The sequence below is a fragment of the Sebastes umbrosus genome, chromosome 17, assembly GCF_015220745.1.
Source record: "Sebastes umbrosus isolate fSebUmb1 chromosome 17, fSebUmb1.pri, whole genome shotgun sequence".
Lineage (NCBI taxonomy): Eukaryota > Metazoa > Chordata > Actinopteri > Perciformes > Sebastidae > Sebastes > Sebastes umbrosus.
The window spans coordinates 27,884,594-27,901,138 of record NC_051285.1 but is presented as its reverse complement, the minus strand read 5'-3'; the positions used below and the strand labels follow the sequence as shown (position 1 = coordinate 27,901,138).

Below are 16,545 nucleotides of genomic sequence, written 5' to 3'. Positions count from 1 at the left end.
TGTTCTTCCTGCCCTCTCCACTGATCAAAGCCTCCAGATCTAGTGATCTAAGACATCGGGTTTCTCCTCACCACATAAAAAGTGTGAATCCCACAAGCAGTTCCATACTTTTGTTGTTGTTGTTGCTGGGTTTCCTATGATCTCAGACGATTCTCACATCCTGTGACTGACTGTAACGCAGCTCTATCGGAACGTTTGGGCTTTGATGTGCACGAGCACATCGTAACGCTACTCGAGGTGTGGGAGAGAGCTCACTTCACCTGCCCAGATTTGACTGATCAGGCTCCCGACCAGCAGCTCTCTGGTCAAAAGCTCCCACTGTTGTTGCACACCTGTGATAGGGCTGCACAATTAATCGAATCACGATTGTGACTTCCCACAATTAAATGAACATGATCGACTGCGATGTTGACATTTAAGATATATAGAAAACTCTGCTGCATAAATCAAGTGCTTCCTAAACTCACAGCTAGAGATGCAAATTCATATATCCAAGTTTTTACCGGTCACACACATGTGCAGCTGCCACATGATGGTTTTACGTCGGCACACAGCGACACAGTCAGTAATGTTACACACACACAACATGTCGTCGGAGTGAAGAAGACATAAAGCTGTAATTTGTAACAACTGTAAGTCCAAAGTAAGCCGTGGAGGAACATACATAAAACATTTGGAACAACTAACTTAATCAGACACTTATTGTAATTCATTCCCCGACAGCACGGAGCACATTATGGTGCATTCAAGCTCTACTCAGTAAAAATGAGTATCAGGCGATGGTAAATTATTTCACTATTGTGATGCGTTCCAATGTAATCTAAGATGTAGTTTTTGGTGAGAAAGATGGTTAGATATTAGAGAGGAATGTTGAACTTCCTAACGCTGGCTCTGAGTAGCTTCTAATATATAATTAGAACCACTAATGCCAAGATTTTGTTTTAATCGAAGCAAATATTTAAATAAAAATACAATCTTTTATTTCCTAAATTGTGTGTTTTTATGCAAATAACCGTTATAGATGACAAAAACAGTAAAAGGTTAACATTTTGAATTTTTGACGGTTAGAATGTAGCACAACAATAAAAATATTTTGTCCCTAATATCTATGAATAACTGTGATAATAATCGTGATTATCATTTTGGCCATAATCGTGCAGCCCTAACGTGTGAGTGGGTCTTGTGATAGTACGGTATATTTGTGATAATTGTTAACAGTCTGTTGTGTTTTTGTTGCAGGGTTGGGTACGACAAGTCTGACTGCCACATATGGAGAGGTCATCGTTATACCATGCAACGGTGGAGCTCCATTACCACAGGATCTGATGTTCGTCAAATGGAAATACGTAAGTAGATACTGACTATGAAGTGTCTGAGGTTTACTGAACGCAACACTTTCCAAAGACATTCAAAGACGTGGAAGAAGAGGACCATATGAAATAATTTTGCTTTTCTTTGGCATATGTGATGACACATTGTCACATCCGTTTTCCTGGAAGAATGACACATTTTAAACTTGCATATTTAGCATTTTTAAGCTTGTGGTTTTTCTCATATGAGTAATTCTGAAATACACAAAAATATGCATTTTGTCTAGTCTAAAATGGTGTGTTCTTTATACTATGACAGTTTTCCTAAAATTATATCTAAAACTCGTAATATATCGCCTTGCTTACAGTATTGCAATATATTGCAATGTATCATGATACGTATCGTAGTGCCAGATTCTTGCCAATACACGGCCCTACCACATGCACCGGAGGAAAAAAGACTCGCATTTCAACAATAATGTATTACACATCATTTATTAAATAAGTCTTGTTGAATATGTGACGTCACCAAAGAAGTCCTAATATGATAACAAATATAATATGATAACAGTCCATATTAAGTTTACTGAGAAGATAGAGTATATCCTATGACCATATAAAACACTTTACATTATTATATTGAAACGCTTTGAAAATCGACTCATTTTTAATCTCTCATGAATTAAATGAATAAATGTTTTCCTTCAGAGGTTTTCTGAAATGTCCAATATGATCCTGCTCAGACCTTCCAGTATGAGGGAGCGAGTAATATGAAACTATGAGAGAATAATTTGGCAGTGTGTACCTCTTCTAATTACTGTGACATTCCAGTTTCATGGTGTTGCAACTCTGAATTATATCACAGTTAGATATTCTTTGGAGGTTTGTTGTATTGTTACATTTTTGTACATCAAGTATAATTATAATTGAGGAATGAGGAACTGTGATTTACAAAAACTTTTCTGCCCCTCTCTGTCTCTTCAGGAAAAAGATGATGGCAATGCTGGCGATCTGTTGATCAAACAGGTCAGCCAGGACCAGGCCACCATTCAGGCCACCGACGATTATGCCCAGCGGGTCAGCATCGATGACGAGTCCAGCCTGCGCATCACGCAGGGCTCACTCAAAGACCAGAAAACCTTCACCTGCATGGTGGTGTCAGGCTCCAACCTCATGGAGTACCCCGTCTCTGTCGTCGTTCACAGTAAGCTCACGACTGACACAAAACACTAAAACAATGTTTAACCTCCCAAAAATGACAGTAGCTGTCGCGCTAAGCATGTGTGTCTGCGGTGTGTCTGCGCTATTAATCAACATCAACATATAATCATTCCACTTAAGGCATTTTTATGTGGAAATTCTTTTTTTCTCTTAAATCAGTAAGTGTCAGCGTGCACCCTGTTACATAAATGTTCCGTCGGTTTTAGTGAGCTTTTACATAAAAGTCACGATGGTAATCTGACGAGGTTGAACCTAAGACATTTCTGCATGAATCTGAAGTGAACGCTGCCAGATGAATGTAAAGACTGCTGCAGTATCATTTATTCATCATCTCCTGCGCTCAAAGAAAATGAAATCAGTTTAATAAACTGAAACACTGCGAATGGGCCAATTGTAATTTAATTCAGCAAACACATAATCCACCACAGAGCACATGTTACAGTATTATTTTACCGTGTGTCTCAGAAACGTGAAATCGACGGAGAGGAGAAGCAGTCCGGTGAAAGTGACTCTTCTCTCTCTTCTCACCACTTCGACACATCACAGCTCTTTCTACAGTTACTGTGGTGTCTTCCTGATTCTAGCAACTTTTCTCTCATCAACTTCTCACAGAACTTCATCTGAATTTATTATTATCGTTTTGTGGGTTGGCGTTTTCACTGCTGCAGTACCGCTCTACGCCTTATCTGTTACTAATACTCTTCTTCCATCACATTGTTATATATTTTTTATATAATACTGCTGTGATGAAGGTGCAGCTTCCCTGCTATATATCTATGCTGGATTCACTTAAATCGTAGCGCACTGCAGGTGATCGATTAGAACCACAAGAACACGTCTTCAAGTCCAATACGTTTATTTCCACCATAGCCACATTCCCTCTGCACATCAGTGGTTTTTGTGCTTGAAGCGCTTCACACCAGATGACAGTTGGAGGTGGTTTAGAGGTGTATAAGTTTGTAATGTCCAGGAGAGTCTATCTGTCAGACTTTAGACAGCTTCAGGCGAAAGAGGGCGAATCTGGGCGTAGTCCTGATCGCCCCAAAAGTGTGTGTGAAGTGAGGGAGAGAGTTAGAGGAGAGCTGCCTCACAACCGCTATTCTCACAGTGACACTGTGTCCCTGTCTCACATAAAGTGCCATGGTGGTTTTCCTAACAAACAGCTTGGTTTTAATTACATTAAAACTCAATGTGGATTTGTCCCTTTTGTTTCCTCCAACCCAGGACTGTCCATGTATCACCTGCTAATGGGCTTTGCAAACCCAAGCATGAAATGGGACATACGTGAATAGCTCAATATGGCCTTAGAGAGAGTTTTAGTTTATAGTTAACAGAGGACAAGTTGAAATTATCTCCTACAGCTTGAATATTAACAATGCAATAAGTTTGCAGCTTCAGTGAGCATTTAGATGAAATATTTGTGTTTGTCCTCACTGTGCCCCTCAGTTCTGTAGATACATTTAGAAATTACTGACATTATTAAGAACATCTGAACAACTTTATGCATAATCTCCCAAAGCCACTCTTTTGTGATTCCAAAGTTTCTTTTTGTCTTTGCAGAAAAACCGACCTCAGTCCAGATTATGGACAAGTCTGCAGTGTTGCAGAAGGACAAAGCAACAACGGTAAGATTCACATCTCAGCGTCCTGTACAGTGCGAAGTGTGAAGTCGTCTCATCACACTACATTAATTCTGCACACGTAAATGCATGTGTACTCGGCTATAGTATTTTTCCAGCTGTGTTATGTACTGAATGTAAATATTGACCCACTCTGGGAACTGCTGTTTTTCTGTTTGACTGAGTTTCTATCATACTGTTGATACGGCGGTGAATACCGCTCAGAACGTGACATGAAAACCAGTTGAGAGTATCGCATGAGTTGCCATTGTGGTCCCTGGTGGCGTGGGGGGGGCACACTTTGTGAAGTGAGCCGTGCTGCAGCTTCTTAGCTGACATGTTGGATAACACACAGTCCAAGCAGCCCTGAGGCGTTACAGGAGATCAAGAAGAGTAGTTGATATGAGATTTATGATTCAGCTGCCGTCAAAGGAAGGCTGCGGTGAAAGATGACTGAACTCGGGATCAAAATGTCTCGCATGGTTGCTGTTGAAATGCTTTTGTTGGAGAACACTTGACGTGCCAAACACGACAAATGTCAGGATGTGACAGCATGTGTCTCTGGGCTTTAAAGGGACTCGCTGTAAGAATCAGAAAATCAAAAATTCTGACTGTATTTATTTAGATATTTTCCAAAGTAAAAGTCCCTAGAAGTGTATGATTTAACTTTTTCCCCTGGTCTAGTGTTAAAAAAGTTAACAGAAATCTCAATAGATCATGATATCGAATCGCAATTTCCATACAGTGAAATGACCGTGAATGCATCTGGTCCGTCAGCTCAGAGCAGCGGGTGTCATATTTCACACACGGGACGAGAGAGAGAGTTGACAGACCGAGAAATGGAGGAGGATTTGATGTTGAAGCGAAAAGTAAACGCACCTATTTGGCAATATTTCATGTTTAATCCCATCACCATAAGGGAACCATAACGTTAATGAGATAATCGCCGTGAGGCGGCTGGAGCTGTCACAGCTAGTGTGCATGGGCCGAAGAGGCCAGACACACCGCCACCCGACGGTAAAGATCAGAGTCAGCGCTCTGCACATATTGATCGTCATCTTTTCTTGTAAAATGTCCGGTCCCTACCAAATGACCATTACAGGCATCGTACGGTACCTTCGGTACTGTAGAAAAAGAGTACCGTCACGCTTTTTTTAAATTTTGGCATCAACTTGGTACCGAAGTATCGGTTCTCATGACATCCATATTTCTAATCGAACGTTAGCTACGGCTATGGCACTCACGTGCAATCATGACGTCACATCCATCTGATTTTCCCGGAAAAAACGGGCCGGGGTTCTTCACATTAAAAACAGTCTGCAGGCTGAGAGAGGAAACCCAGAAAGTTGTCTCATTTGGCAATAAAACAACGATTTATCCGTGTAAAAAGTGACATACAGTCCCTTTTAAGAACAATGCATGCATACGTTTGCAAAATGTGAACTTACTTTCATTCATAGTTAAACACCCACTCATGCAAGAATTTCTCTCTTATTTAACGTTCATTCCCTGAACACACACACACACACACACACACACACACACACCCACTGTCACATCCACTTTAGTATCTGTTGGAATAAAAGAAAGAACTTTTTTAAAAGCTTTGGGCAGCACATTCACAGTGGCCATCTGCCTCCTCTCTCTCTCTAGCAAGCAATGCACATTTATTCTACCACATGCAGTGTTTACACATTTATTATGGATCAAGTGAATACTGCTGACTCGTTGGTATTCCCACCTAAAGATCCAGGTTCTATTGAACAGCTTTCTGTGGTGAGGGGAGAGAGACAGGGAGAGATGTAGGGAAAGAAAGACAATTGGGAGTGGAAGAGAGGGATTTCAGTTCTGATAAGTTGCAGGAGGGATGACGGAGGGCACGGCTGCTTCATACTCAAGTGGAATTCCAAATTAGAAGAAAGTGTCATGTTGAGAGGTGGAGAATGCAGCGAGCCTCAACTGGCTGTCTCAGTCGTGGAATAGTGGAGGTTGCATTTTCATTTGATCACAAAAAGTCAGCCCATGTGTATTTTTTATTAAGAAATGAAGCGAGCCATGCTGCTGAATCCGAGGGTTGGTGTCAGATGCTTCGTAGCAGGCGCTGTACCAGTTTCTGTTCTTGTATCAGACAGGCAGTACCTGCAGTTCCTCAAGCACAAAGTTTATCATTTATTCATCATCAGTTAAACCGTTCAGGTCATTTTCAGGTAATCCTGTTCTGTTTCTCAATACCTGAATTATCTGAACAAATAAACAATTTAAAGACATGACACATGATTATTTTTAGAACCTTTTTGACAAATAAACTATGTGCGCCGAACCCAGCGGCGAGCGAAGCTTAAACATGAGCTCAACCTGCGCTGCGTCGCGAGCATAGACGACTCTCTTCCGCCGGGAAATGACAGTTGGTGTAGCTTTATTTTCGTCCGGGTGGAAACAGTCGGGATTATACACACACACATGTTCAGTTCCAGAAACAGGATAAGATAACGAAAAGGAAAAAAAGTGTTTCCCGGGAAAATCGGGAGGGTTAGCAAGTATGATTAAGAAAGAGTGTAACATCCGCAGAGTTGTAATGAGTAACAAAGGGTCACATTTTCCAACAGTTACTGTGTCCTGGTGTGACTTGCTCTTTCACAGTTAACTCTAGCACATGTTAAGAACCTGTATGGGATAGTAGAAGGAGTGCAACATACACTACACCAAGCCAGAATGTTTTGAAAAGTTCATGAGTTTGATGAGACGGGGGAGGAGATGATGTAGATGAGATATTATTTTTCCCTTGCATGTGATAGTGGACGGTGCATTTGGGAAAAGTAAAAGTTATACATACTTGGATCGGAGCCAGTGCTGGCCTGATGGTAACTCATTTAAATGGAGCTCTCCCTCCTGGACCTACAGTATGTTAAAAGCTCTTTAGTTTGTATTACTGTAGGCTATCGGACGATGGATGGTTGCTGGGGGATGTTTTTTTGTTATCTGACTTGGACGGTACATTCTTTCCTCCTGTTGTCAAGTTAAATAACGTTGCGTTCTCCAGCCTGTTGGATCAGACCGTACAGTACACGCTGAAGTTGGTTGAAATAAAGGATATGCAGCACAACTGACACTGTGGAATTTAAGCCATTGTAATTTGTCAATGGAGTGAAGCTAAAGGGGGCTTTTGTTAAGTGCAGGAGGAGGGGGGGGGGTCTCCTGCATTTCTCTGGCCAACAACCAAAGCCACATACATTCACACACACTTCTCTCTTAAAAGTGCAATAAGCTCATCATTTTTCCCTGCTTCACCTTACCTTATAATCATAATATACCTGCAGGAGGTTTCTTTGGCACAATGACGCTCAACGATGCACTGCATTTCAAGAACTCACAATCGCTCTCCACCTACTGGCATTTTCATCTGCTCAGTGATTGACTACCACTGTAAAAAAAATAATAAAATAAAAATAAAATTCTGCTACAAAGCTGAAAAGCCCCAAGCTAAAAAAAATATATATATTATTCTGATATTTATGGTTCAATTAAATGTATTTTTTATATAGTGTCAAATCATAACAGAAGACGCTTTTCATATGGAGCAGGTCTAGACCGTACTCTATAATTTAGAGACCCAACAAGAGATCCCCCACGAGCATGCATTGTTATGTGACAATGGAAAGGAAAAACTCCCCTTTAACGGGTAGAAGCCTCAGGCAGAACCGGGCTCTGGGTGGGCGGCCATCTGCCTCCAACGGTTGGGTTGAGAGAGAGAGGTAGGGAGGGGGGAGAGAGAATGGTGATATAATTACGTCTTTACAATACATTTCAGCTGCATGTACGCTTTAATTTACTACATTACTTGTTGATATTGTGGAAATGTCCATGAAGTTCACTTGTATTGTTGGCTCAAAGCTCAACCAGAAACTGTAAGGCTGAAGCACTGCCAGACAGCGTGTTCATCTGTAGTCAAGTCCAGTAAAGCTTTAATGTCCCCGAGGGCCAATTTGACGTATCATACCCGGCAATAAACAATTTAGTAAATATGTTTATTACAGTTACGTTACACCAAACATTATTTCCAAGCCTGGAACATGGGAATCGTACCGTCTGTGTGACATGAACATGATCAGGAGTCGTGATCAGATGTTGACACAGTACAGATAAGAACATGTTCCACCAATACATCACTGAGTCACCACCAGGTCTACACCGTAGTATCACTGCTTACTTATTTATACCCATGGACCTCATTAGTGGATCTGATTTACTATGGGTGAGACCGGTGTCGGTTTCTTCTTGCCCTTTTTTCTTGACCATCATCAGAGCTGGCCGTGTCTGATAAGATGAAGAACTGAGTCATGATGAAAATAATAAATAAATGCCTTTAGCTTTGTTCCTCCTGCATGGATGTTAAAGCTGCACTATGCAAAGTTTGACACTATAAGTCTGTTTTCACAGTCGTGATGAAGCAGGAAAGTTTCTCTGTTCGTCTTAAATGGTAGCCAGTGGTGGTCCATGAGTTTTCACAAGTGTGATGTAGAAACTCCAGACGCCTCCAGCAAACATACACTAATAATGGACTTTTCAGTGAAGTAGGTGTCGAGCAGTTAAACTTTCATGATTGCATATGCAATATGCATATTCATAGATTCTGGATTTTTTTTTAATGAGGGAGAAGGAGTAGATGTCATTTTAAGAATTCTTAACAAGATGATTTAAAGTTTTTGTGGAAAAGCCATGTGAGATACTGTTTGTCTGTTGTATTTCTTGACAGAAGACTCAAAGGCATGTTTGCAGTGAGCCACGTGCAGGCCGTAGTACAGGATATGAAACCGGTTTGGGGGGGAAAAGGAATGTTCTTATGACTCTCATTCGTTGTCGGGTTCACACACAGTATACGTATCTCTGCTAACCGTTACTGACCTTCAGTCCAGGAGATGTGGCAACGAGATAGCAACACAAAAACTAGTTCATTCCTAAATGAGAAAAGTTGTTTGTCTTTTCTGGTCTAAGTCCAACATTCTCCCGCTAATGTTGGAAAGCAGACGTTACATTATACAGGACAGAGACATTAGGGCTTAATTAGCATAGTTTTAGAGTGAAGCTGCTAATAGCAGATATTTTGAGCAGATTTTTATTTTTATTTTTTATTATTCCTCTCAGGGTGAAAATAGCCTCAGGAATAATATTTACACCACCATCCCCATTAAAAACACAAGATAATGTTATACTGATGTATTCATGTGTCAATGCAGGTTAAGGGCATAAACAGACAGTTTCAATTTGTTCAGTTAATAAATATCAAACTTCATCCGTACTGACAGTGGATACTGATGAAACCAGAGTAAAATAAAATAAATGGAACTGTAAAGTCCTCCTGCATCTGCTTCTTAGAGCTAAATGCCAGAAAAGAATTAAAAAAAGTCTTGTGAGTGTGCACACTTTGTTTTATTGTTTCATATTTTATTGTTTCTGTTCAGGTGGGAACATGCGTCGCGGCAGATGCCAACCCCTCAGCTACGATCACGTGGAAAAAGGATGGAAAGCTCTTGGTAGCCGACGGGAAAGGTAACGCTGACACACTCGGAAACTACCCAACAGTCACACAAGATGCTGTCATATGGAGATCCCTCTGGGGGCCATCAAGTGTTTTAGTACGATGACAGGAGAGTGAAAATGAAATCATAGTGTTTCGTATTTACCCAAGCCAATAGAAACACGTTGTTTACTTGCCACCAAAGGAATAATATGATACTGCGTCTTACTAGCTGCAGTCACTATGGTGTGTACTTGTGTGTGGTTGTCACCTGTCTGTCCATCCCTTCCTCTGCAGCTGTTGTGATCACCCCCAGTATAAAGATGGATCCAGCCACGGGCCTTTCCACCACCTCCTCCACCCTCATGTACGCAGCTTCTAAGGAGGACGACGCTGCAGTCTTTACCTGCGTGTCCACTCATGAGCTGACCAGTCAGGACACCGACCTGGAGCCCTTCCCCATTCACTGTAAGTGGAACACAGCGCCGCCGACAGGCTCCATAACTGTATTACACCTTCTGTTTGTTCTCATGTGGTAGGTTGTTAAGAAGATTGAGTGTGTCTATCTAGTCGAGGTATACAAGTATGATACTTGTTTATTTGGTGGTTTAATGATCTGACACTAGGGGGGATATTTATTAAGGTTTAGTAGAAGTGCTGCTTCTTTGGAAGAGAAGCAGCACCGCTGAAAATTGTGTGTTTGGTATTTTATAGTACTCCTGTTCAGAGGTACAAAATATGGACAGAGGGAATGAAGATTTATACAAATAGCCACTGCAGACACACACAGAAATAAGCTTTACTTATCTACTTATTAAGTAGGCCTGTTATATTATATTTTTAAATATGTTAACAGAAGTAATCTAGTCAAAGGAGGTTAAAGGTTTTACCAAATGTCCTCACTTGCAGTTCCAAACTTTCTCTTCAACTAATATTCCAAAGTTCAGCAGCAGAAAACATTTAATCTCCTCCTTAACACAGGATCTGTTTGAGATGTAGAGTGGATACAAAGATGCAAACCATCTCAATACAAGTTTGCAGAAATGTAATATATTTTGCATATTTTCATGAAGAGAATTGCAGTATATCAAGTTGTGTCCATGAGCGTTTGCATGAAAGACGATGAAGATGCTCGCTCACTCACCGTCAACTCCCAACCAGCAGAATGTCTAAAATGTACAAATGTAAAATGCATCAGACACATTATTATTCTACACACCAAATACACCATGATTCAAGGTAATGTTCTTCAAGCTTATTTCTGATTAATTAATTATTAATTAAAAGGCTGACTTTAATTAGTTAAATTGAATGAAGTGAATGAAATCCTCTCAATACTGAACTGATTGGCTGATTCAGATGTGGGAACTGAAACGCTCTAATTGGACAACTCTAGCAATCATTTTGTGTATATATATATAGAGAGAGACTAATCAGGAGCCTAGCTGTGAGATGTTCACAGTGTGAAACTGCCTTAGAAAAGTAGGACCTTTAGAAATACTTTTATTTGATTTAACACTTGATCATTTATGAGTATAATAAAAGAGAAATTTAAGCTTTGAAATAGGGTCTTCTGTCATGAGTCACTCTTTTCCAGTGTAGCCACAGAGTCATCCTGAGTAACAGTACAAATAAATAAATAAAAATCTACCTCACTCTTTTCTGCCGTCTAATTCAATAATCAACATGCTGTTGTATTCACAAACAATAAATGTGGAGTCCATGCGTCATTGTAGGTAATGACAAAGTATAAACGGTGCGTATTGACTTATACTACAATGACAACAGGACCTCAGCTGTTGCAAGGACACTGCTAGACATCTAGCTACAATAGACCCCTTATTATATAATTACAGTCTGGCTTATCGTTTCATGGATTCATAGTTTGATGAATACTTTATAGGATGAATGCATTCAAGAAGAATGTATAGAAGTGCTGTATAGAAATTGGACATAAGAAGAAAAGTGCCCAGTGCCTTTGGTGTGTGGGTGAGACTTTTTCTATTCACCACATGTGAAACAGTCGCAGCCAGTTGAGATAGTTGAGCAACTTGTCGTGGGAGGCGGTTTATCACAAGGCTCTGGAAACTGCACGTAACGGCGACGCAGTGAGTGACGTGCTCGCTGAGCCTTCGCTGCGGTTGGCTAAAGGATTTTTCAGGATTTGGTGGGTTTTGGGAGAATTCCAGTGAGTGCACTTGTTATGTTCCTGATCACGTCCCTGATCTCTGAAGAGCTGATGGATTGGGAGGTTTGGGATCAATAAATGAAAGCGGGGAACTTGGAAGGCCTTGGCAGTAGCAAGTCATGTGTGTCTATGAAGCTTTGACGCATGTGTTTCCTTTCTCTCTTTTCTATCATTCCCTTTTCCCCCCTTTGCCCTCCGAACCTCTCAGATCCGTCGGAGAAGGTGAGCCTCCAAATTCTGTCCAAGGGTCCCGTCATAGAAGGAGATAACGTGACATTGAAGTGTTTCGCTGATGGAAACCCTCCACCTACCTCCTTCTTCTTCCACATCAAGGTCAGTCAGAGCCCGAACTTCAACCTCAAACATCGTACGGCTGTCTGCTCTGGAATAATAGTTGGTCGTTGAGAATTCAGCCGTTGCTTTACCATCCAAGCAGTGGCAAACTGTCATTACTACTTTAAGCTGGGCATACACTGTACGATTTTGGTCGACCGACCACAGGCTGTCACACAGTTGAGGCAGAGCAGAGCCACGAGCCGATGGACAAAGGTCGTGGCTGACGATTGAACCGTACAGTGTGAGCTCATACATCGTGAGCTTTGGCTTTACATCGCAAACGATCTACTCGTACAGTCGGAGTAGGAAGTACACAACAACATTTCCAAAGTCGTACAGTGCATGCCCGGCTCTACCACTAATTTGAATTTCCTCTTTTGAAATTGTCTCGAGCGTAAAAAAAAAGATATATTCAAAAAGTAGACTAGAATGGGATGATAATGGTTCAGTTTCAAGTGTTTGCTTTTGAGTTATTGCTATGGATTTTTTAAAAGCCCTATTTGCCTCATCAATCTGACTTTCTTCCTCGTTTCCTGATATCATATAAGAATGACTGAAGCTAATAGCACCTCTCTCCTGCTCCTCTCTCTCTCTGCACCAGGGCCAGAAAATGCCGGTGGAAAATTCGGACACCTACACTTTGACTGATATCGGCAGAGATGCGGGGGGTGAATACAAATGCTCCCTGGCTGACAACGAGAAAATGGAGGCCTCCGAAAACATTGTTGTTAGCTGTGAGTACTCATGACACATGCAGAGCCTGAGCATACTGTACCACAAACAAGGAGGGAAATCACTGCTGCAGCACAAGACAGAAACCTCCAACCGTCGTCCTCGCTTTCCCTTTCCCTCGAGCCCCAAAACTCCCTCACGCTCTTTCCACCTTGATTGGAATTTCTTAACTTCCTATAAATATAATAAGACACTTTTTATTCACTGTAAATAAAGTCGTGAGAGCAGAGAAACAGTAATCAAATTTAAACTTTGAGAGCGCAGCCTGGCAGGAAGGCAGATCGTGGAGTGTCAGGCTGGGAGGAGGAGAACTAATTAGAAATTTATGACATCGAGTGAGCAAAAGTGTTTTGGGTGCACGGCCGAGGAGCTCAGGCAACTGATAAGCTGTTTTCCCTCCTACCATCCACCAGCACTCCCTCAAGTAATTACTCCCTTCTTCCCAGGTGTATGTTTCTGAGCCTCCAGTTCAAATGGGCCCTATCATTGTAATAAAGAATAAGTCTGGCTCATTTTCCCCCGCTCTACGTCCCGTACTGCAGCTTCACACATCTCAAACAAAGAAGTGTTTTTTCAGCTCTTTAACTTTTGAATTGAGTTAGTAACTGAGGAAAGAATACAACAACTCCCTAAACTGGGAATTGTTTAAGTTATTTTTGTGACCGTGTGTGTATCGATGGAACGTTGCTGTTGCTCCGGCTAACGTACATCTCCTCTGATGCCAAAAACTTGTTGCCTACTGAAGATTTAAACGATGTATGATAGGCCGATTTTCTGTAAGCAAATACTGAATGAATGTTGTCTGATCTTTGTGATTTTTTTTTGCAGATGTGTTAAAAAAAAAACAATCTTTTGGCTCTTAATACAGAAGACATAAAAACCGAACTCTCAGCAGTGAATTGTGTCTTCTGACAGCCTGCAACAACCCATATGACTCAACAGAACCGTCCTTTTTCTGTCTTGTTTTCGCAGACCTGGACCTGAGTCTGACTCCCACTGGGGAGGTTGTGAAGACATTAGGGCACAACTTGTCTGTGAAGATGGAGAAGAGCGCCTCGGGTGACGCTGAAGTGACATGGACGAAGGTAACGTTGGGTCGGGTCGTTGATCGGAGAGAAGTGGTATCAAAATAAAGCCAGTAATCAAACCTGACTCGTATATACTGTGAGTAGTGGTTGGACGCTGCTGATTTATTTTTCCACCTCCGGAGCTAGATGGTAGTGTCGGACGATTTCTTCTGCGCTGTATCTGACAGCCTAAACTACAAAAAAACATAAAAGAAAACACATAACGCTGCATTTATAGAAGGGATGGTAGATTTAGAAGTGTTCGTAAAGGGAAACTATTGTTCAAAAGCTTAGAGTCGCAGTAGTAGAAACCTAGTAAGATATAGTTGATATATTGGGTCAATTTCATGTAGTATAAAATATGAGAAAAAGCCAATGATGAAATACTATATAGTAAAATGGTTACTGTATTTCCTTGAAATTATCATTCCTGTGACTCAGAACAGGAGAAGTGGGTAAAGGAAATAGATGGACAGATGACATCTTGCGTTCAGACATTTACAGCCTGTCCTCGGTAGAGCTGGAGAAGTGAACATGACACTAGACGTGTGTTACTGTGGTATTTAAATTACAGGTACAGGTACATTTTGCTTTAGAAAACACATACTGACATTGTGACTCATGGTTTTCAGGATGGAATGGCAACGAAGGAGCCGGTGTTTAGCGAGTTGACCTATGCTGATGCAGGAGTCTACGAGTGTCAGGTTTCCATAACCGGCATCACGCGACGTCAGAGCTTTGAACTGGTCGTAGAAGGTGAGTAAGTGTGTCTGTGTGTGCGCGTGTGTGTGTGTGTGTGCGCGTCATAGTTAACTCCTCTGCTGGCTGAAATGAGTGGAACACTAAACATGTCTAACTCTTATATTAAGTCGCACAATCTTCTTCTTCTTTGAATAAATCATAAACCTGCCAGGGTTCAATTATAACATTTTAAGATTGATACCTGAAGTGTACATTGAGTATATGACACTCACTTTGAGATACACACTTGCATATTATACTGTATATATCCACTGTCTAGTGTATCTCTGTCTTTCATTAATGAAAATATTAAATCATATTTGAATAATAGTTGAAATCCATAAGTGCACCCTGCTTTCATCTGGAAAATGCTTGAGGTCATAACATTTTGTAAACTCTGAATATCACATCCAATCTAATCCAATCCAAATTTATTTATAAAGCATATTTAAAAAACAACAGAAGTTGACCAAAGTGCTGTACAATTAAACACAAAAACAACACAATAAAACACTAAGACCAATTTAAAACCAACAGGATATTAAAGTAATAAAAGCGTTAAGACCAATAGGAAAGGAAAAAGGATTAGAGAAAGGCAACTCTCATGCTGAGCCAAAAGCCACGGAATAAAAGGTTTGATTTAAAACAGGCAGTGTGGGGGACAGCCCGACATGTGGAGGCAGAGCGGTCCAGAGCTGAAAAGGCTCGGTCACCCCTGAGCTTTAACTTTGACCTCAGTGGGTCTGAGTGTCCTTGATGAAAGATGTGGTTTTAAAAGGTCTGAGAGAAGACAAGTTGGGAGCTATGCACGTGACATATGTGTGTGTAATAAAATGTTACTGAACTAAACTATGTTAGTAACAACATAATCTGTTTGCATCAGGAAAGCCTGTGATCACCAGTCTAAACGAGCATCGTGCTGGTGATAACAAAGTTCTGACATGCGTGGCTGAGGGAGTCCCAGAACCCACCTTCCAATGGAGCGTCAATGGCACAAACGTAAGTGTGTGTTTATGTGTGTGTGTTTATGTGTGTGGAGAGCTCTGACACAGAGCAGGAAGAGGCTGCAGCAGATAATAAATACTACAGTCTTTAGCCCACGAGCCCGTTTAATAACGGGTTTCGGTAACCATCCCTAAATATAATAATTTTTCTTTATTCATCACGTTTCAGACCGCCTTTTTGCGATGTGTTCATCAATCATGTTCATATCATGATGATGAGGATGATGATGAAAATATGATTTATCGGTCAGCGTTACAGCGTTGGAGGCAGGCTCCTGTTCATTCCTATGAGAGTTGCTCAGCGGCGCATGAAGCCAAAATGGCTTGACTGCCGAGAGATAAAGTACCCGGATCATCCGGCGATCTTCCGCATCCAACAGGACCGTAGAGCAGGTTCAGTAGCGTTTCCTTTAACTCCGCCTCCCGGCCCTCGCTCCAGCCTCGGTCTGGGTCTCATTCACATGAACGGAGGAAGGGAAATAACTCTGGATTCAGCTGTTAGTGACAACTTTTAGGACCTAATGATTTAAACGTGACGGACACGGACGTTGTAGTACCGCCGTTTGGCCACTACGAAAACTGGAATCAACGACCGGCGGCCTTCCCGGGGGTGTTGGTCCACACCCATCTTCATACTCCACCTTCATTCTGATCTCAACTACACACCTGTTAAGTTTTGTGACTGCATCTTGTACGGTTGTGCCGCTATCAAGGTGACAGAAATCTGTCCATAGACGGACAGCTATATATATATATATATATATATATATATATATATTTATATATATATATATATATATATATATATATTT

At 41.2% G+C, this 16,545-nt stretch overlaps 1 protein-coding gene across 7 annotated transcripts in view; it reads left to right on the top strand.

The window, feature by feature from the left end:
- The window catches only part of alcama (activated leukocyte cell adhesion molecule a), a 72,866-nt gene that overhangs the window by 44,523 nt on the left and 11,798 nt on the right, over positions 1-16,545 (top strand). For all 7 annotated transcript variants that reach the window (XM_037749547.1, XM_037749546.1, XM_037749541.1 and 4 more), the window contains exons 2-11: positions 1,240-1,346; positions 2,295-2,514; positions 4,092-4,156; positions 9,610-9,697; positions 9,963-10,133; positions 12,062-12,186; positions 12,791-12,923; positions 13,894-14,006; positions 14,621-14,744; positions 15,613-15,728. In XM_037749547.1, the coding sequence (XP_037605475.1) occupies positions 1,240-1,346; positions 2,295-2,514; positions 4,092-4,156; positions 9,610-9,697; positions 9,963-10,133; positions 12,062-12,186; positions 12,791-12,923; positions 13,894-14,006; positions 14,621-14,744; positions 15,613-15,728 (1,262 nt within the window). The remainder of the gene's footprint in view (positions 1-1,239; positions 1,347-2,294; positions 2,515-4,091; positions 4,157-9,609; positions 9,698-9,962; positions 10,134-12,061; positions 12,187-12,790; positions 12,924-13,893; positions 14,007-14,620; positions 14,745-15,612; positions 15,729-16,545) is intronic.